This window comes from Lonchura striata, chromosome 9, assembly GCF_050655825.1.
Source record: "Lonchura striata isolate lonStrDom1 chromosome 9, ASM5065582v1, whole genome shotgun sequence".
NCBI lineage: Eukaryota > Metazoa > Chordata > Aves > Passeriformes > Estrildidae > Lonchura > Lonchura striata.
Window position 1 is genome coordinate 5688578 of NC_140711.1, and position 22410 is coordinate 5710987.

General features: G+C 46.4%; 1 protein-coding gene across 1 annotated transcript; it reads left to right on the top strand.

Moving 5' to 3' along the window:
- Nucleotides 1-889: 889 nt before the first annotated feature.
- BOK (BCL2 family apoptosis regulator BOK) lies at nt 890-22093 on the top strand. Its single transcript, XM_021545445.3, has 5 exons — nt 890-1145; nt 2009-2379; nt 6139-6267; nt 15598-15761; nt 20969-22093. The coding sequence occupies exons 2-5, from the start codon at nt 2157-2159 to the stop codon at nt 21092-21094; spliced, it is 642 nt and encodes a 213-aa protein (XP_021401120.1). The 5' UTR covers nt 890-1145; nt 2009-2156; the 3' UTR covers nt 21095-22093.
- The last annotated feature ends 317 nt before the right edge of the window (nt 22094-22410 follow it).

Here is a 22410-nt window from a genome sequence, read left to right on the forward strand (position 1 = left end):
ATTCTTGAGGAGAATTTGTGTTTGGTCTGGTAGAATTTCTTGGCTGCAGGAAATTTCTGCTATTAAAATGTCTGTTGTTTCAAATCATAACACAGAAAGCCAGAATTTGTATGTGGTTTATTGAGATGAAATGGTATAATACAGGCACATGAAAGAAAGCTGAACATTGTGGCATCAATATGATAATGTTGCAACAAGAAGTTGACGTTGAAATTAATTTATAAATACATTGGAACTCACTGACATGTTTTTCATAATACATTGAGATAAAGTGGGCAAGTTCCTGCAATACACTTCATTCTGGATAAACTATTTCCTATCAACAAAGCCACTTCATTTTTTTTTAACAGACTACTCACAGTTCGGGGGGGAGTTGCAAGCACTGTTTACCTTAGCCCTGAGCTGTAGCTCTCTATGTTAATCATAAAATCACTGTAGAATTACAGAATGGTTTGGGTTGGAAGGGACCTTACAGATCATATATTTTCAACCCCCTGCATGGGCAGGGACATAGTCCAACATGATGGAAGTGACTGAATGGGCAGGACTAACCCTCGGCTGAATATGACAGCGTACAATCCCCCCACTTGGCTACCGTATGAAAAGGACTGGCCAACATCAACTCTGCAGAAGCTGCCCTGGGAATCCAGCAGGAATGATTCCTGTTTCAGCAGTGCACTCATCACTTTCTGTTGCGTGGATGAAATGATGCTCCCACCCTCACCCTGAAGCCGAATCCTTGAACGAAGCCGAGTGAAGAACAGCAGAGAGCCTCCTTAAGAGAGACGAAAGGGGAGGAGAGAGCGTCTCTCTCTGGGTATAGCAACCCCACCTCCCGCTTATTTCATCTTCCTTACAAGGCTAAAGCCAGGAGCTTTCCTCTCGCCTGGGTCCCTTAAAATCAGGAGAACAAACCCCACGGATCCCGGTGGATCCAGCCGGGATGTGCAGCTGACAGAGACCGGGAAGGAGGCATTGCCATGAGCCCTATGGAATGCACAGCAGAGGAGGCTGGTGCTCTCCAGAGAAGTGTGACAGTAACCTATGAATCCTAAACCAGGTGTCCAGTGATGCAGATCTTCTAAAGAAACGTGAAACCAACCCCAAAAAGAAATCACTGAGGGGGGAAAAGTGCAACATGAGAGGTAAATATATTTTTCCTTGGGCAAACTGAGATAAATGGATGTATTTTGTTTGAAAATTGTCATTGTAAGTAAGTGGCTGAAACTGAAATGCAGACTGAAAAATGCATTTATTAACCTCTGAATAAAGACTGGTCTGACTCTGACTTCAAAAGCAGCACTCGATAACAACTCAGATCAGCAGATGAATTCAGATGCCTCTGAAGAAATTTTGACGTTTCCCTTTAGGCATTCACAGCTTAAGCCCTTTCAAAAATCTGCTTTTCTGTTTTGCCTTTTCTGCTATTGCTAGATGTTTTCAAGTAGTAGTGTGCATGTTGTTTTGGGGGAAAAGCGTGGCACAACCAAAACCTAAACTGAGAATATGTCTCAGAAAACTATCTCCAACAAGACATTTCCAATGCTCCCATACCCTTGTTCTTGCAACAGTGCCATTTCTTCAGAAAGATCTGTGACCTACTGAGCTGGAATGTCTGTTGACATCTGGTAGAGGTTACTGTAACTGGTATTTGGGGTTCTTTTTTTTTTTTTTCAATTTAATTGAAACAAGATGAGATTGTCTGCAAATTCTATAAAGTGTTTCCATGCTCTGTCTAGTCTCTCTGATGGGTAATTCCAGAACTGCCAAATCTGAATGGGAAAAGAGGAAACACTTTTAGAGTTCCAAACTGCAGCTCTTCTGTGGACCATGCTGCCAGGGATAGTCAGTGGCTGAAAGATGCAAGACTTTGTCCCTTGTCTGTAAGATGGACCAAGACAAATGTTTTGCAAATGTGATACTACTGACTTCAGCATAGCTGTGTTCTTGAGCTTCTGATTTACATCTTTGCAATGCTAGAGGACTTACAGATGCTTTTGTTTGCCAGCTAAAATGAAAACTGGTCTGTGGAGAAGAGCTACTGGGAGCTCTGACAGACCTTGAGGACTCCTAGACAACTCCTGCAGATTCCCATCGCAGGCTTTGGCTCAGCCTTCCAGTCGGTGCGTGCAGAGCTGTGGGTTCAGCAGTCCAGGATGGAGGTGCTACGCCGTTCCTCAGTCTTTGCTGCAGAGGTGATGGAGGTTTTTGACAGGTCTCCCACTGACAAAGAGCTTGTGTCCCAAGCCAAGGCTCTCTGCAGAGACTACATAAACTCAAGGCTGATTCAGGCAGGTGTCAGCTGGAGCAAACCCGAGTACAACGCCCCAGTGCCTGGGGGTAAGCTGGCCGAGGTGTCCACCATACTGCTACGACTTGGTGAGTCCTGCTGGCATGGGGGGACCCCCGGTTGGATGGAGTGATTTGGATCAGGATAAGGCTTCTGGAAGAGGCTTCTCATGTGATGATACAGAGGTTTTCCTTCTCTGCTTTTGGCTTTTAGTTTTGGTTTTGGTGATCTTCCCTAAACAGCTCCTTTGCTTGAGTTTCCTCAGTCTCTTGGAACACTGCTCAGCACAGAGTTTCTCAGGTTTCTCAGCAAAGTTACATTTTTCTGAGGACTTGCAATAGCTCAAAGTCACAAAGCAGTCTAAGAAAGTCCAGCAGCAAACTGATTCTGTGTGCACAGGTCTCCAGCTGTTTAACAGTTCTCAGTACTTTGAGCAGTCTTCTCAGCTGGGTGTTTTAACTGGACTTGCAGTGTTTTCTCCAGAGTGAGTGACTTGATTGCCACAATGCATCTGGCATTTTCTAGGGGACAGCTACCACTGGACTTGGGCTTCGGCAGTAGCTTACCCAGCTTTAATTTGGGGGTAGTTGCTTAGGAAGTGTGTTGTTGGAGATTGTACAAAAGCTGCTTTTTAATGACAGTGTGTTTAATTTTCCTTTGTCTACCTTAGTAAGACCTGAGTTTTGCTTGCTTTTTACTGGAACAAGAAGGAGTTGGTTGATGCTGTCTGGCATACACTGCCATTTGGTCCCACCTTTACAGCTCAGTAACTGTGGGGGCTTCAGGGAGAGCAATTTGAAGGTCCTGCCTGGAGGCTGGGACATGAAGATATGCTTTAGAGCTTGTACCAGGAGCACCTTTTTTAATGTTAACAGTTGATTGGCCTTTTGTTTTGGGTTGTGTAGCACCCTGTGTGCTCAAGTCTAGCTGTTTGTCATTTGGGAACCCAGCACCTTTATTCTTGGAAGCTGCTTCCAACCTCCCTCTTTGCCTGCAGGCTGGTATATTAGTTCATAACTGGCTGGAAACTACCACCAGCATTTGCATCTGATTTAATTACGTCAGAGTTCAAACAGGTCTGGTGAAGTAAGCATTAGCTGGGCCTAACAAAGTCAGGACCAGGGCTGATGTTCTCACTTTCTTCCCTTTCTATCAGTTTGATATTATCCCAAGTTTCTTTTTAAGGCATAGCTGTGTTTGTTTTAATGGACTTTTTAAAAAATAATACATTATTTTTCACTTTTTCTCTTCTATGCTGATTCTGCTTTTGTTTCCACTGGCTGTTTGGTCTTTGAGGGAATTTTTTTGTTTTTCTGTCAATCTCACTGTCTATTTGTACTCCTTTTCTTCTCTGCCTGCACTGGGGGTTGAGATTTGTGTGCTTTCAACACAATCTACTGTGGGTGGCCAGGAACATGATAAAGGGCAAGCAGGTGGCTCACTGCATCTGAAGGCGTCTCCTGGATTGTCCAGATGGAAAGATTTGGCTGATAGTCCCAGGAACTGGTGCCTTCTCTGAGCAAATCGGTTTGGAGAGCACCATGTGGTACCCATGCAACCAGAAAGGTGAGCAGTCCTCCTCATTAAGATGAAGAATAGTTTCCATCCTGTTTCTTTGGAAACTCCACTTGTCTTTCTTTTCCCCTTTGCTGCTCTAACCAGCACAAGGCCAGCTGGCATCCAGCCACCTGCCAGGAATGGTAATCCTTAGCCACTTCCTAAGCAGTGCAACAAGCAGGACCAGTTTTTTCTTTCATGATAGTGCTGAGAAGCCTGTGGAGATGGGAAATTGGAGTATTTCCTAGCCCACTGCACACAGAGACTCTGATGAACTGCCTGGTGGGCCAGCAGAAATCCTGGGCACAGGCAATGCTGTTGGAGGTTATAGGGAGGGAGACTCCATCAGATCAGTGAGGCTTAGCAGCTAATTAGTGCAATTAATGAGTCAGACATAGTAAAACCTAATGGTATGGCCAAATGAGGCACCCCAGACCAACCTGCTGGATCTGTCATAGGCCTGGTTTATCTGAACTTGTATTTCCTCAGGCCAAGGTCTAGGGAGGTGCCCTCTGACCACTGCAATGAGCTTCCCATGGAAACTGCTACTGCTGCCCTGCTAATTCCTCCATAATCACTGGAGAAAAGAGGAGAAGCCCCCAAATTGCTCTAAATGTTGTGAAGGTGGGCATCAGAACAAGGACCCTGGAGACCAGCACCAATGTAGAGGTCCTGGGGCTGCTGGGGCAGGGAGGCTTCCATGTGTGGGAATGCTTTCCTGTGCTTTCCTTCCCCAGATGCTCCTGCCTGCCGTGTGCCTTGCTGCAAAACAGGCATATGTGCCTCTAACCAAACCCTGATCTCATCTGGGGCCTCCAGGAACTGCTTGTTGGAAGTTGGAGCAGTGGCAGGCTACCAAGTGCTGATCCCAGGCTCCTGTGCCTCCCCCTCTGCTAACCAGGGCTATCCCCATTTCCTGACATTTACCAGGAAGCCTGTGTGCTGCCTGTGAGGAGAAAACAGCTGTTGAGTAGTCCAAGTAAGGTTTCCTCTTATCAAGGCTGACCATGTGTTGGCAGGTTTCCTCTAGCCGTCAAACAGGGACAATCCCTTACTCAGAAAGGGCTGGGAGAGCTCAGCTGTGAAATTCTGTAGAGCTGGGTTTTGCCTGTGCTGAGTGCCAGATAAATGAATTAAGGATCAGTAGCTAATACTCTATAAAAAGATTCTGATTGCAGTGACAATTTCCTTTTTACCTCTCATATAAATGAAATTTTGAGGAAGATCAGTTGCTCTCTGGCTGGGCCAAGTCGCCTGGGTCTTGCAGTGGGCTATAAAGCTGTTGGGATACCTCTACCTCTTCCCAGAGCACCCTTGTGCCAGAGAAGAGCACAGTGTGTCCTAAATCTAAGCCAGAAAGGGCTCTCTGTGCACAAAGGAGCTTGGTCCCATGTGGTGTTTGCGTTGTGTCATGCTCCTACAGCAGCTGTGCAACCTTCATTAAATATCCATGAACCTCTACAGAGAGAGAAATCCCTTGGGAACTGGGCTTTATTAATTCTACTACTCAAAAACTGTTTTGCTACAAAAGGAAAAGCTTTACTGTTGTTTCCCAAGCTCCATAGCTCAGTCCTTTAGGAGGAGGTTCTTCGCTTGTCCTTGGTGTTTTTTGTTTTGATCTTCAAGCTGGCCTAACACCTCCTGCCATTCCCAGCTGGGCAGAAAGCACTCTGGAGGTGAAAGTACACGTCTGTATGTGTCAGGTACCTTGCTGCTGGGCAGTCAGCCATGCAAATGAACATGTCTTTAACCATTTGGAGGGGAGAAAGAACTCCAGATTGACTCTCAAGTGCCTGTGTGAGCATAAAATAGCTGACAGCCTCTTTGTTTAATTAATGTTGTGCAGCTCTGGGTGGATCCTTGGCTTTCATCAGCCTTCAGCATTCTTGAGTTGCTCTCTTGCACTTGAGGCATTTTTGTGCAAGCCTGATGGAGTGCTGAGGAAGGGCGTATCTCTCAAAAGCTTACATGGATGTACATGCCTCCTTCTCACTTCTGAAATAAAACAACACAGCTTTGCTTATCTGAGGCCTGTCTCCTGTCTTGGAGGAAAGGCAGGCAGCCAGCCTGGGAACAGTATTTCTATCAGGGATTGCTGCAGCCACACCACTGGGACAGGGCCACTGCCTGCCTCTGCTCCCTTTAGGAGTCCCAGGGTAGGGAACTGCATCTAAACAACCCTAAGCACTCTGCTCAGGTGGAGCCTTCAGACTCTGCCTGAGAGTGACCCCAGCTGTGGTGGGAGCAGGGCTGGGGGCTGCGTGTGCTGAGCCCTGGCTGTTTTTTGGCAGGGGATGAGCTGGAGTACATTCGGCCCAACGTCTACAGGAACATCGCGCGCCAGCTGAACATCTCGCTGCACTCCGAGACCGTGGTGTCCGACGCCTTCCTGGCCGTGGCCGCGCAGATCTTCAGCGCAGGTACGGTGCCCAGACACACACACCTGCAGGGCTGGGTGCACAGGAGCAGCATGGAGCCATCTCTTGTGGGAAATGGATTTGTGGAGAGTTCTCAGGGCCTGATAGAAGGTTCACGTAGTATGTGTTTGTATACAAACTTTGAGACGAGAAATGTTGATTTGGAAATGGCATTGAGTAGGATAGGTGTTGTTGAGAGAAATAGAGCTAAAAAAAAGTTTCAAAGACTAGCCTTACAAATAAGACTAAACATTTTGTAGAAATAAAACTATGAAAGATGCATGACAATGGAACCCACAAAGGGTAGTTTTACATTATTGGTTTTTAAGGCACCTATAGATGATGTGGTAAAAAACTGATAGGCCAAAAAATGCTTATAATGTACTGTAATTAGGAAATAGCTTCTGATTGTGATAGCATGAGTTATAACATCTGTATTGTCTCACCCTTCTTATGAGACTGAAAATGGAATAAAAGTTTTTAAAATGCCTCTCAATTGCCCCATCTCTGAGTCAAGAAATGGATACTATCCAACACCTTTCTCAGATAAGTCATAGCCTGCAAGGTGGGGCCTGCTTTCTCAAAGGGCTGTGGGCAGTTTGGCAGTGTGCCCTGCTTTAATGATTTAATGAGAGCTCCTCTCTTCTGGCAGGGAAATGTCCCAGGTTGTAATATCCTCTGAGTAGGTTCTGTCTCATTCTAGAAGGCACCTCCTGCCCTTCCTCATTAGGAGGTGGTTGTTAACTCATTGCATAGGGAGGTCACTCATTCCAAGCTTCTTTGCTCACCATTGGCAGCTGCAGAAGATTCATTGCATGGGAGTCTCCCTTTTTCCAGCTCATGCTGCTGATGCTGGGAGCCAGAATCAGCTCATCACAAGAGAGCTCCTCTCCTCCTGGCTTCCTTTCCCACAGCAACACCCAGAGTTGCAATGAGATCTGCTGCTTCTCCTTTCCCATGTTGGGGAAGTCTTGGTCCTTAAGGCTGTTCCAGATGAGCAGGTGCTTTGAGCTTTCTCTCTGCTTAGATGTGAATGTTCTGCTGCTACTGTTAGACTGGTTCCAGAGATGGTGGTCAAAAGCATTCAGCTTTTCCTGGAAACAGTCCCTGCTCACAACTGGAAAAGCAGCCTGTGGGAATTGAGGGAAGAGAAACCTTTTAGAGGGATTTATGTCAGGCATGTTCTGACATGGTTATAGGTTTTCTGCAATGTCTTGTCTGTGGAAGGGATGGTAGATGTTAAATGTCAGAAACAAAACCAAAAAAAGGGAAAAAAACAAAGAAAGCAGCTCGCTAGCAGGATAGCAGTACGAAACCACTGGAACCAGTGACAATAGTATGGGAAGTGTCACAGGATGCAGGGACTCGTGTCGCTTTGGCAGTAGTTGTTACAGGATAGAAGTCCAGGTTCCAGTTGTACTTTCAAATAGGTTACCTCACTCAAAACCATTTAATCCTCACAATCAACTGTGCTTCTTTATCTGGTACCACTGACATTCTGGAAAAGCCCTGGCATGCAGAAGGTCTGAAGACCTGTGGTGGAGGGCCCAGATCCTCCCCAGAATCATAACAGATGGCAAAATAGATCTCTGAGAGGAACTGCCCAAGCAGAGCTTCTGGCAGTTTGAGCAGGGCAGATTTTTCTCCCTGGATTAGGGACATTGATGCTGTGTCATTTGAAATGGATGGAATTGGACTATGTGGCTGCTACTGCAGCCCTCAACAGCCTTTCAGAGCATGCTTGGCTTGCAGCTTGCCTTTGCACTGGGCTGGCTTGGGAGGCTCTATGAGCTCACAAGGCAAGAGCTGGGAAAGTATGGCAGGAATGTCTCAGTGTGGCCATGTACAAAGTGCAGGTGCCCTGTCTTGTCACTTAGTGCTGAGCTTTACTGGTGTCAAGGCTGACAGGAGAACAACAGTCAGGTTGGCAGGCTCAGGTGCAATTTGCATTGCAGGTGATCTTAGGTGACTACAGCTGGCTGCATTGGGACTGGGCCACCTCCAGAGCTGCAGTGACACAGAGAGCAAAGCCAGGAATGCTGCAGGTGCAGCAGACTGAGTGTGCTGTGATGCTGCATCACCATGATGCTGGGGGGAAACTCTGCTGCCTTCTGGGAATTCTGCTCTCAGTATATATTGACAAATTCATGGAGAGCTGCAATTTTTCTTTGTGTTCTTCAACTTCTCAGCTCAGGAGCCAAATGTGTGGGTAGTTTAAAATTAAAGTAGAAATCGTATCTCATCATCTTAAACCTGGGTTTTCAGGATATTAAGAATAGAATCTGGACTCAGCCCTCTGAGGCTGACAATGCTGGAGACTTTGGACTCAAGCTCTGTTGACAATGGGCAGCAGCCCCTCCTCTGGAGCCACCCTGCTGCAGAAATGGCTGTGCTGGTTGCACAGGGGCTGATTCAAACCTTCCCAGAGCTCTCCATGCTCTGCCCTTAATTCTTTCTCATCTCTACTGGGAGTTGTGTATTTAATTGCTTTTATACACTTGTTATTGTAATTTCTCCTAGGTAGAAGGTTGCTGAGTGGCAGAGGGATAGGAGCTTGCTGGTTTTTAACATTGCTGGATCCTGCTGCAGTCTCAAAACTCAGCATTTAACAATAAATCCAGCAAATTGGAGTTGGCTGTAGCAGCCAGACGTTCATTCCTTTTTTTTTTTTTTCATACTTCAGAGGAAAGAGGCTCTTATTGAGCAAAGGAAACCAGACACTCAAGTTCAGGGTGAGTTTTCATGCCAATTACCAAGTTTATTAAGAAAACAGCTACAGTCTGTCACTACAGTGCTTAGACAGCTTGGGGAGCCCCACTAGTCACTTAAAATGCCTTTCCAGCAAGGAAGCAGGGGATTTTTGACCCTTTTTTTCTGGAGAGGTTTTCTGTTTCATCTTTTACGTGTCTATCTTCCACATTCTGGTCTGGTTTTAGGTTTTCACATTGTAGATCTGTCTGTGCTCACTTCCTGTCCACACTGTCTACAAGTCTTGACTAAGCCCAAAACTGCCCTGAGCAGCATGTTTCAATGCCTCTTCTTTCAGTGAAGAAATTTTTACTAACACCCAATCTAAACATCACCTGGTGCAATTTGGGGCCATTTCCTCTTGTCCTATGGCTTGTCATTTGGGAGAAGAGACTTTAGGCTCAAGCTGTGTTTTGTTCCCCTGCTTCCAAACAACTCATGAGGTATTCAGGGTGAGGTGAGCCCACATGTGTGGAGACAGGCACTAGATCCCTGCTCTGCTTTTGATGGTAAAGGATCTGCAATAGCATCATCTCTGTGATGTTACCAGTGGTTCAAAGCTGCTCTGCAGGTAGCAGGAGATATTCCCCTGACTTGAACAAGCTTTGGTTTGGAGCCTGGCTAAGCTGACCTTTTTCCATACATTTTAAAACAAATGCCAGAAGAAAGTGGTCGCTTGGTGGAAAAGAAGGAGGAGGCATTTTCTTTCCTAAAGGAAGCAGTTCTGTCCTGTTTGTGAGAGGTGCTAGGCATGAGGGCTTTCTAAAAGCTTTCAGCCTGGTTTTTACTGGGTTTGGCTTTTCATCAAGAGTGCCCGGGCTGAAGTGAACCCTGTGCAACAGGAATGTAGGGTAAATGCTTTCTGAGGAGAAAGCACCTTCCCTGCAGGAGCAAATGGATGTAGATGACACCAAGGTGACTGGTGCTGTTGACACACTTGAAGGATGGGATGATATCCAGAGGGACCTGGACAAGCTTGAGAAGTGTCCCATGGGAATCTCATGAGGTTATACAAGGCCAAGTGCTAATGCTGCATCTGCATCGGGGTCAGGATCAGCCCAGGCTGGGGATGAGCAGATCAAGAACAGCCCTGGGAGAAGGACTTGGGGGTGCTGGTGGGTGAGAACTGGACATGCCCCAGCCCTGTGTACTGGGACCCAGCAACCACCTGTGTTCTGGGCTGATTCCCCTGTGTGGGCAGCAGGGGAGGGGGAGATTCTTCCCCTCTGCCCCACTCAGACCTGTCTCCAGCCTGAGGGTCCCAGCACAGGAGGGACCTGGAGCTGCTGGAGAGTGTCCAGAGGAGGCACCAGGGAGATCAGAGGGATGGAGCAGCTCTGCTGGGATGAAAGGCTGGGAGAGCTGGGATTGTTCACCTGGAGAAGAGAAGCTCCTGGTGACCTCATGTTGCCTCCAAGCCCCTGAAGGAGCCAACAAGGAAGTTGGAGAGAGACTCTTTACAAGGGCCTGGAGTGACGAGGGGGAATGGTAGTAGGTTTAGATTAGATATAAGGAAGAAATTTTTCCCTAGGAAGGTGAGGCCCTGGCACAGGTTGCTTAGAGAAGCTGTGGCTGCCCCCTCTCTGGAATTGTTCAAGGCCAAGTTGGATGGGGCTTGGAGGAACCTGGGATAGTGGAAGGTGTCCCTGCCTGTCAGAGACTGGAAAAAGAAATCTGATTTGAGACATCTTAGGATGCTTGGAATGCGTGGTAGGGGTGGGTCAGACCTTGCTGTGGTGAGCTGGTGCCCTGGCCCCTGTACCCCAACCCTGCAGTGTCTGTCAGCCATGGCACACTGAAGGCAGCCCCAGTGTGTCCAAGAAACTGCAAGTGCCACCTGGGACAAAGGCCCAGGATGGGCCAGCACTTTAAGAAGCCTGACCACGAGGCAAGTACATTGTCCTTTAACCCTACCTTCAGAGTTTTACATCACTGGAACTGGAGTTAAAGTTATATGTCTGCTTTTCTATATCTTTCCTGTCTTTCTGTTTTTCTCCCTTTCTTCTCTCTTGTCATGGAACGTGACATTGCATGGGTTTAAAGGTTTTCTATGTTCAGTGGGCTAAGTCTATGCAATGGTAAATGATGTTATGTTGCATTTACTCTTTTGCCAATGTTCCTTAATTTTCTGTTGTTTGCCAGCAAACTTTCATGTGTTTTTTACCTCTTGAAAATATCTGGTTGGGATTTTCTCCTTTGCATCTATGCAGAGCAAAAGAACCTTGGTTTTTACCCTGAAATTAAGTGACTGGGGTGTAATGCTGCCCATGACAGGGGATTGGAATGAGATGAGCTTTGAGCTCCCTTCCAACCCAGACCATTCTGGGTTTCTCTGAAATGCTGTTAGAAATGCATCCTGCTGCTCCCTCATCACTTAGGCCTTATGGCTTGAGCTTCCTGTCTTGTGCATACCCCTCTCAGCTTTTCTCTCCACCAAAGCTTGTTGTGTCTGGCTGTATTCTCCCAGCTATTGAAGTGTAGCAGTGGATGGTGTTTCTTTAAGGTCTGATTTGTGAGCCAGACTTTCATGCTGAGTGGAGCAGAGGAAAGTTTATTTGAATAACCTCAGGTTGTGTGGTGCCCTGAGACTGCACAGTCGTGTCTCATGGTTTCTTCATCTCTCCCCTGGGGCAGACATGCTCATATGAGCAGGAACACTTTCAAGAGCATTCCTCTTCTGCTAATTCATTTTACCCGTGGCTCAGCAGTGTTAACATACCTTCAGCTCCATGGCTGGCCTAAAGAGTGCAACTTGTATTTCTTATTTTTTATATTGCCTTCTAAGCAGCCCTTCACTTTTTCCATATCCTTTTGTTCCATGTCTGTGAGCAGAGCTTTCTCTCTTTTGACTGCTTCTTTTTGGACCAGCTTTCCATTCCCTGTTGTTGTTAGCTCCTGTGCATGTTAATCCACGCAGTGGGAAGCTGAGAATGGATTGTCTTGCTTGGTGATGAGTGCCTGTTTCACCCAGTGTGGATGACAGCCAGGCCTTTTGAGGAATTTGGAGTGAGGCAATGTGCTTTTGCTTCTCATGTGCAGTGGCCAGATGCAATTCCAGCTTATGCTGAGATGCACTAGTGAGACTAGTGTCACTTTGAACCTGGCCTGGACATCACAGGGGACAGAGGCACTGCCCTCTCAGTAACTGTGCTCCTCTGCCCCTGCCAAGGGAGTGCTTGAGAGAGAAAATTCATGGAGCTAGTGTCCTGGGAAAGTGCAGAGGAGGGCTGCTGGGGCTGCTGCCCTCTCCTGCCTGTGGCTGGATGGGTGCTGGAGCCCTCCTGGGCAGGGGCCCTGGCCACAAGCATGGCCCAGGTCTTGGAGGTGCTTCTCTTCCCTTGCTCCCTACAATATCTAGTGAGAAAAAGAGCATAAGCTGTGCCCTGCTGTTGTGAGTGAGAAGCCCAGCCTGCTGTCTCCATCTTCTGCCTCCAGCAGTGGCAAGGAGACTTCAGACAACTGGAAATTAGGCAGGGATGTCCTCCTCTCCTGCCCCCATGGACTGACTGCCAGTAACAGGAAAGGCAGACTGAAGGATTGGTTTGACCCCTTCGGGCATGCTCTGGAAAGAGGATGTGACCCCTGAGCCCTCCACATCCATCACCATTATAAGCATTAACCAAGAACTTGTTCTCTTTCTGCTGTAAAAGGGAGAGAGGTCTCTCTGCAGGCCAGGGAAGCAATCATCTTGTGTAAGTCTTGCAGCAGGACCACTATGGAACAATCTTGGCAGGGAAGCTGAAGGGCTTCCTCTCCATCCTCTCTGGACTCAGGTGCCTCAGCACAAACTGCTTTCCTGTGTGCTGGGGGAGTCATGGTCTCTTGAGCCTCTGTCTTTCACAGGTTGTGGATACACTTTTCTTCTATTGGAAAGTGAAACTTGGGTTCAAAACAACATTAACCAAGACTGAAGCTGTCTTTCTGTACCAGAGTGACTTCAGTACTGTCATTGTTACTGCCACGTAAACATCTCAGAGCTAATGGACTTGCTTCATATATTTGAAGAGTGCTGTCAGCAAAAGCTTGGGAATAAGCCAGTGAACTCTTCCCTGGAATTTTGGGTAACTTTTGTTATGTAACTCAGAATGCAGGGAACCACATTTCTGCAGAGATGGAGAACTGTAAAACTGACTTATACTAAAGCTGAATACAAGTCAGCTGAGGCTCTGGTCCTGAATATAACATCAGCAAGGAGTGTAACCCCTTAAAGCCTCTTTTCATTAGGTAGAACTGTACTGACCTGCACTCAGACAGCCTCTTCCTTGCAGGGAGAACTCTTCTGTCTAGTCTTCTGTGGTTTCATAGCCTCTTCCTGGCTCATTCTGCCGGCTGTCATGGTGACACACAATGTGAGAAAGGCAGATAAATAGTGTGAATGCCAAACAGGCAGTGAACTTCCTGAGTGACAGCTCTGGTGTCAGGGACACCACAAGGTCTGCTCAGCAAATAAAACCAAAAGAAGAACAGTCACTTTAGCTACATTAATAACTTCCTCTGATCTCAGGGATAGTTCTGGGGAAAGAGTGTCACACGGGATTTGAGAGCCTCACAAAAGGTTCCTCTGTAGATTTTTATCTTACATTAGTCATGAAAAATGAGGTTTTTTTGTAACACTGAATGGATTTTCTTCGGTCTAACAAGGTATTCCTGTGGCTGACATTTGAAGAGTTCCTCTAAAGTTTAGTTCTTTTTTTATTTAAGGAAAAAAAAGCAAGCAATTCCTAAAAGTGTTAGTGCGAATGTCCCTTCTGAAGCACCAAGTGAAAGAATTGTGGAAATGCTCTGAAATCTGCATGTTTTCTAAAGAAATATAGGGTATTCTGCTGCAATGAGAACTGCTGTGAGGAGGCTGGAGCTCCATCCCAGAGCTGGTTCAGACTACGTGGGGATCTGAGAGTGCAAGGAAGGAAAGAGGGAGACTCTTTACCCCATTTAAATTGTATTTGTGCTTGCTGAGCACATCCAGTTTTCTAATGGTGTGTTTAACCCCTCCTGATCCATAGATCTAGTCATTGAACACATCTTTCCATCCTCTAACCTTGCTGCAAACCTGTGAGAACAGTTCTCTGTGGTTTTTAAATATTAGAACTTCACCAGGCTTCTGACTATGTTTGGGAGAGACTTTGGACAGATTCCATAGAGACCCAGCACTGTAAAATACTTCACAGTATGCTTGATAAATATGGCTATTACAGATAATAAAGCACAAGGGGGATATGCCATTGTGCAGCAGTTCTGCATGGGAGTGAAAGGGTTGTGTTTCCAGGTCACTGGTCCTGAGGGAAACCTGGTGAGGGGCAGCTGACTGCAGTGTTTGAGCATGAAGGATTTCTGACTGCAGTGTTTGAGCATGAGGGATTTCTGACTGCAGTGTTTGAGCATGAAGGATGTATGCCCAGGGGTGTTGGTGAGGTGCAGGGGAGCCCCCGGGAGATTGGCTGGTACCTAGAGCTGAGCTCCTGTGCTTACCACTGACACCAACAGGAAGATCACTACTGCTGGGACAACTGCTGTGGAACACTTGCTGCAGGCAGGTCAGCCTGGCAGGAAGGCTGTCTTCTGGGAGTTTAGATAGCTGACTAACTCTTCACCCCTGCACTGTCTTCAGTGGGGTAGCACAGGCAATGTTAAGTAGGCAGTGGCCAAATCCTTGGAGCTACCTGTTTTTTCAGGTGGAGACTGAGGCCTGGTCCTTACATTGAAGAGAACACCAACCCTCGTGAGTGCAAGGGGAGGGGGAGGCACTCTGCTCTCTGGTGAGCAGCAGCAGGACCCAAGGAATGGCATGAAGCTATGTCATGGGGCTTAGATTGGGTTTCTTCCCCAGAGGGTGGTCAGGCACTGAACAGGCACACCAGGGAATGTCACAGCCCCAGGGCTGCCAGAGCTCCAGAAGCATTTGGACAAAGCTGTGAGGCACAGGGTGGGATTGTTGGGGTGTCCTTTGCAGGCCAGGAGCTGGTCTTCATGATCCTTGGGGGTCCACCCAGCTCAGGATTCTATGACTCCTCTATTTCAGCTCTGGTTCTGTGAACCATCTTGGCCCCATAACTTTGCCTCTCTTTGTTGCTTTGGTGCCATTATAGAACTGAAGATGTTTATCTTGTATGCTTTGAGTGTCACATTGGAAGTGATTAGAAAAAACCAGGAATGCTTTATCTAAGGGTGTTTAAGCTTTATGTTGAAGACAAAAACCCCAGGTTGTTCAAACTATTGAAATTCTGTCACCTCCTATGCAGCATGTGCATGGCTGAGAGCCAGTGGCAATGCAAAACATAGTAGTGCACATCTCCCCTATCCCACTGGTGCCTTTGGACTACTTTTTTACCAAAGCAGTGCAGCCATTGCTGAGAGGCAATCAAGCCATATCAAGCTCATATTATCTCACTCTGCTTCTCCATGTGAAGAGTTTTCCCTATTCTGGTCCCCTACTATTTCTTCTCCTCCAAGTGGAGAGCATTACAGAACTGTGGCTGCACGCAGGCAGCACGGACACGTGTAATGAGAGTCAGAGCCATTCCTCTGATTATTCCAGACTGAGCTGAGTGTGTGTGTAAATATGAATGGCCTTTTTCCTTCTCACAGGCATCACGTGGGGCAAGGTGGTGTCTCTCTACGCCGTGGCAGCTGGGCTGGCAGTGGACTGCGTGCGGCACGCGCAGCCAGCCATGGTTCACACCATCGTGGACTGCCTTGGAGAGTTTGTCCGCAAGACCTTGGTGACATGGCTGAAAAGGAGAGGAGGCTGGGTAAGAAATGCTGTCTCATTGGACTTGTTTCTGCGTGTCCAGACCAGAAAATATCCCAGTTAATGGAAGTGAGAGTGTGCTCTCTGCAGATTTATGCAGAAAAAGGTTGTGTGAGATTCACTCTCACAATGCTGTGGCCACATCGGTCCCACTTACACCTTACACCTGTGCTAGACTTATTTAACTCTGTTACTGCCTCGTGGTCCCATCCTCAAAACCATCAGTTATTCTTGTCTCAACTTCCTGCATAGCTGAGACATAATGATAATAATAATAATAATGATAATAATGATAATAATTCTGTTCTGACCCACCAGCACCTGTTGTGTTGCTGATTTTCTCCAGAGCTAACAGCCAGTCATAGTGGGGCACTGTAGGGGTCATTCCTGTGAGGCATGGGCAAGATTGCCCAGAGAAGCTGTGGTTGCCCCATCCCTAAAAGTGTTCAGGCCAAGCTGGATGGGGCTTGGAGCAGGCTGATTTTAGAGGAAGGTGTTCCTACCCATGGTAGGGAGTAGAATTGCATGATCTTTAAGGTCTCTTCCAACCCAAACCATTCTTTGATTCTGTGATATTCTTGGCCAGCTGTTTTCTAGAAACTGGCAAAAAATGAGCCCTGCCAGCTTAATTCTCATTTCACCTCTAAGCACTGGACTTTCTGTACTTAATGTGAACATTGGTTCCTGTGGAGGATGGTTCATAATAAGATCTTTATTTTGGTGTTGTGGCATAGCTAAATACCTTTCCAGTGACCTTCCCAGCTGACTGGAGAGACTGGCTGGCTGTGTTAGGGGCTGGCAGCTGGGTGATGTCTGTATGTACCAGGTTCCATGTGTAGGGACACAGACAGTCCTTGGATCCTCTAGTGTGCTGCTGGGCAGATGCTACTTGGGGCAAAATATTGCCCTATGACATCCCTCAGTTCTTAGGACATCTTGTTCCCAAGGCATGCACTCTTTCCAGAGTGAGCCACAGCAGAAAATTTCCTCTTTTCCAAGAGGTGAAATTTATTTCTAGGCTGTCAGGAAATAGTCACCTATAGAGATCTGGAGAGAGTGGAATGTCTTTTTCCAAACTCAGTATTGCTCCTTTGTGCTGAGACTTCCCAACTGTGTCAGTAGCTGGTTCAGTTACCTGAATTCTCCAGGAGTGTGAAGAACTGGGAAAGTATCATTGTTCTGATTTTGTATCCCTTGCACTCACTAAGTACCAATCCTACCTTAAATCATCCCTGCCCTCTTTAAAACTGTGTTACCTCGAGGCCAGCTGACTCAGGGAACTTTTTGGTTGGGCTAAAAGTAACCTTTGGTTTGAATGCCCTGATCTGTTTCGTGTTCCAAAAATTAATTGTGCCGAGGCAGGTGAAGAGGATATCCTTGGATTAAGTAGCACTGTGAATGCCAGTCCCTGCCTCAGTACCATTTGAGTCTTACTTTAATTGCAGGCCTGTAGAGCTGCTTGAAATGTATTCTCTGAAACATTTTTTTTTCCCTAAGATGTACTTTCAGTAAAACAGATCTGTTGTGTACGAACACATCTCTTTCTAGTTTCCAGCTATTTTTAATTTGTTTTGGTAAAACTTGCATGCTCTGATAAGCTAGCATCTTGTTTTAATTTTTGTATTGCTTCATTAGAGTTCAAAACAGAATGCTTGAATAGTTCCAAAAGGATATTTTTGGAAAATTTGTTGCATAGCAAATAAGCTACAAAACCCATCTCCAGACCAGCACTAGTTCTGTGCAGCTGAGGAGATAAGTCCACCACTGGCTTCTTCTGCAAGCCATCCCTCTTTAGATGGTAATCCTTAGATAATGGTAATCTTTAGATGGACATTACATTCCTATTGGAGTTGCTGAATCCATGCTGATTGCTCTTGGGATCTGGCCCTAAGGAAGGGAAACCAAATTCCCTGCCCCTCATCAAGCACAAGACTGTGAAGGCTGCTGGGCTGTTCTGATACAGCCCATTTCCAACACCCTTATCAGCAGCTCTGGGCTGTGAAAAGGAAATGTTTTCCCTCTAGAAACAAGGGGTCCCTTCAGTCTGGGGAAAGGCTGCTAATCCCATCTTGTGCTGTGCCTCCCTGAATGTTCTTCCTCTTGATCTAGGCACTGCAACAAGGAATTTCCCAGCCTTGTTCACTCACAGGCCAGACAAAACAGCTCTTTGGTGGAACTCTGTCACCCACTGCCAGGCCTAGCTTGTGTTGGTTTGTCCTGGCATGCCATCCTTGTTCACATGGCCCCCATCTCTTATGCATCAGCCTAGGCTGAGGCTGCCAAGAGTAACCCCCATACCCTGAGCTGGTCCAGGAAAGACACCATGGAGACTTTGAAAAGGCATTTGAAGCTCTTCAGTCAGCAGCAGGTTCCCATGCTGCTTCCATAGGGTGGAGAAGACTGCAGAATCAATGCAAACCTCACAGAAAGAGCAAGAAAGAACCTTTGAGGCATCATCTCTTCTTGGGAAGGGTTTGCAGCCTAAGTAGTGGCTTTACAACGGAATAGAAAGATTTAATTTTTTTTTAGCAGTGTACAAAACATTTCCTACAAAACAGTGTACGTGATTTGAATTTGTTTGAACAATTAACATAGAATATCAAACTGCCATTGCAACAGTTTATCAGTGCCTGACCAAGCAAAAAGCCCTAAGTGGCTTTGAAGTTTTCAATTCCACTGCCTTATCAGGTAGGCTTGACTTGGATAACAACAGCTAAGGCAATTGTTAAACAGCTGAGCAATTTTGCTTATCTAAGCAAGCCCCATAGAAATTTGTAAGAGCTTCTGAGTGCAGCTCCTCTTGGTTAGAGCAGTGAGGTCATTGCCTTTGGGAGAACAGAGCAGGGCTTTAAGGAGTTCATGTTTTGTCATCTGGCAGTTAACCCCCTACAGGTGTAACCAACCCAGTGTGTATGGGCCTTGTACTGGCTCACGAGGCACTAAAGCCCATTAGAGCTTACGTTTCTCAAGGATCAGGTACCCCAAAATGTGTGTTCAGACGGGTACCTGCCTGTCATGACCTCTCTCAGCTAAAGGGACAGTTTGAAACAAGTGTGTTTTAAACATGACCCCCTGCAGGTTGCTAGAATCTGACAGGTTGAGTCAGTTCAGACTATTTTCAAATGCAAATAGGGTGAGTGCTAAAGCATCGCTGGCAGTGTTCAGGGAGACCCACCTTACTTTCCTCCACAATACAGATCGGTTCCTGTAACCACTGGTACCACATTGCAGCATCCTCTGGTCTTGGCTCTGCTTGCTATGTTTGCCTGTGTTTTTCAGCTATAGGCAGCACTATTTCCACACCTTGGTGCTGACTCAGCTCTCCCCTGTCATCCTGTTCCTTCCCATCATTGCATGCTCTGTGTTCCTTCCTTCTGCAGTCTCTGCTTGTCACTTATTCATGAGCTCAGCTTCTCCTGATGCTCCCGGGAGATGAGCAATGTGGTGAGATGCACTGGGCCAGCCTTCCAAACCCGGTGAACAAGGAAGAGCTGGAAAATGTAGGAGGCTGCTGGCAGCACAGCTTTGGTCTGTAGGTGATTATGGGGTTGGTTAGTGTGGCTGTACTCACTAACCAGACTCTGGGATTTGTCCCTTCATCCCCCTTTTTTTTTTTTCTTGTGATGACCAAGGTTGGTCAGGCAAGGCTCATGCATGTCTTGAGCACAAGCAGAAGGAATAGAGAAGATTATTGGAGCATCCAGCATCTCTTGTGTCCTGTTTTGGGGAGGAACACCCCAGTGCTAAGAGTCACTTCTCTGTGCTCAGTCAATGAGAGACTTATGTCAGAAGGTAAATTTGGAAGACTGCTGAGCTAAGCTTGTGAAGAAAAAGCTTTTGGGGCTGTGAATATTTGCCATCCTTGTGGTGTTATTATTGTTCCCATTTGGTACCTAAAAGCTGTTTCTGAGAACCACATGTGGTTGATGTGCTAACAGTGCACCCCCTGTTTCACAACCACAGTCCACATCTTGTTGTGCTAAGCTGGAGTTTAACCAGAACTCAGTTACATTGTGGACAAAGCTTTTAATTTTGATTCCTGCACCAGAAAAATGCATTTTTCTCTCTACCTCTGTCCTGTTCTCTTCACCTTCTCGATATTTTCCATTTTCTCCTTCCCATGCCAGCCAAGAGCCTATTTCTATCAATTTGATGGGGCTTTTTTGGTTGTTTTGTTTGTTTTGTTTTAATTTTTTTTAATCATTGCAGTCCAGCTTCTCATTAATACTTGAAACTGAATACCCAAGTGATCTTTAAATCTGGCCCACACATCTGGGAGGCATCTCTGCTGGCATATATATTTCCACAAACAAAGCTACAAAGCTTGCATTGCTTTAGATTTAAATTGGGGGACGGCTTGCTTGAATGTTTTCCAAAGAAAGCATTAAGGCAAGGGAAAATGTACAAGCAACTTGAGCTGATATTAAACAGGACAACCTCTGGGAAGTATCTGGCTTTACAGAAAAGGATGGGAATGGTGATATGCTGAGGCTTCCTAGACCTTTTGAACAGGGAAAGAAAGTTGTATTTAGCTATCCAAACTGGAAAGTGCTGGATAATCTTCCTGTAGCATTTCTTTCCCCAGGGATGGCAGAAGAGGGGGACATTTTGCCTCATTGCTGGGGAATTAGGAAAGTGTGTTTTGCAGGGCTCTTGAGCCTGATTTAATAATTTTTGTTGTGTGGAAGTGTCAGAGCCAACAGCTGGTGCTGCAGCAGGGGTGGTGCCATGCCGTCGGCTGTGTCCCAGCAGAAGTGGCTGACCTGGCAATGGCAGCAGTTGCACTGGCAGTAAATGTCAAAGAAAGAAGCTGTAAAGGCTGAGGAAAGTAAATGCAAGTTATCAGGAGTCAGCACAAGAGATTTTGGTGCAGTAGCTCAATCTTTTTGGCTGGGGATAGTCACAGATTTAATCAGTCTCTCATTTGAGGTGTTGAAGCTGTTGAACAATAACCTATGAAAATTATAATGGGAATGTTCCAGGACCATAGGAAAGGTAATACTTCTACAGTGTTTTGCCAAAATTTTTTTGGACCTATATAGCACATGGCAAGTGTTTATCAACTACTGTATAGCATGTACTAGACCCAACTACATAACTGATTCAAGCTTTAGTCTTTTATGCTGTGACATTGAGTTGTTCCTTAGGGTGAAAATGCCAGGTGATTTCTCAGGATCTCTCTGACAATCTCTCTTTCCTCCTCATTAGGCAGACATCACAAAATGTGTGGTCAATACTGACCCCAACCTTCGCTCCCACTGGCTCGTGGCTGCTGTTTGCAGTTTTGGTCACTTCCTCAAGGCCATCTTCTTTGTCCTGCTGCCTGAGAGATGAGTCTGAGTTGCCAAGCACACCCCCTTGCCCCATCTTCTCTCCCACTCCAGAAGCAACAAGAAGTAACTGGAGAAGTGGCTCCAGACTGGTAGTGGCAATCTCTGAAGAGGAGGAAGAGAAGAACTGGGACAAAAAAAAAGGCTTATTCTCCTCTCCCATCAAGTGGGAGCAGATGATCAACCACAGTCTCCTATTTGCAGCCACTTGAGCCTCTCTCACCATTAATCCTTCCAAGAATCTTCTTTCCCTGGGTAACCTGCATGTGTGGCCTGGGTGTAGCTGGTCCCTGGGCAGTGTGGGACTGTCAGAGGGTGCTCCTCATGGCTGTGTTGCATGCTTCTGCTGGCACCAGGCAGAGGGGAGGAGGAAGGGAATATTAATTGAAATGGGATAAGAAAATAGGAGAGGGGTAGAGTCCCTCCTTCACTCCATGTGATTTCCCTTTCAGTCCTCAGACTTGCCTTGTGTTGATTCTTGTTGTTACATTTGTGCTTAAACTTCATCTCCTCCTTTATCCCTAACTCATTTGCTGGGCTCTGCCCCAGTACAGCGTGGTGGGTTTTTAATGAGATAAAATCAAATAAGCTGTCAACACATGCTTCTCCCTGACATGTCTTGGAGATTGGTCTGAGTAGCTGTGTGAGGGGCAGGATGACAGAGCAATGTGTGTTTTGTTGACCCCTCTTACTGCACTCACCCCAGTCAAACAGGAGAGCAAGGGGCAGTGCCTTCAAGCAACAGCTCAGAATGGAATTTCATCATGAAGAAAAATGTTTTCTCCACTGAGATTCTGTCAGACTCAAGCATGTAAGTAGGAAAGGCTGGGGGGCATGGGCAGAAATAGGGAAGCAACAAGTGAACTGGCTGGCATTGTAAAAGCAGTGAGCTGTGCTGAAAGTAGCTGATGTATGTTTCTCCTTTAATCTCTTTGAAGTACAACTTGTAGTCTTCTTTGTGGCAAACAATAAAAGAAAATAAGTGGTATTTCACTACTGCAAAGGCTATTGTATTTGTTTGCAGAGCAGAGATAACAATTCCAAAAAAGGGCAGAACAGTGCAGAGACAAACACTCTGGCCATGCTAAAAATACTTCAGCTTTTCCCCTGGTAGAGCACGTTAACATGTTAAAGCTATGACTTGCTTGGTTCATGCCTGGAATTTAACCCATGTTGTTGCCATGTCAGAAGCGTTCTGTTTCCACCAACAGATGCAAGGCCTCCCTGATGTCAGCAGTCTCTTCTCTGCCAAAACCTTCTAGAGACTCCCCGCTCAGTGCCCTGCTCCCAAAAATGTGGCACCAGGCACAGAAAAAATAC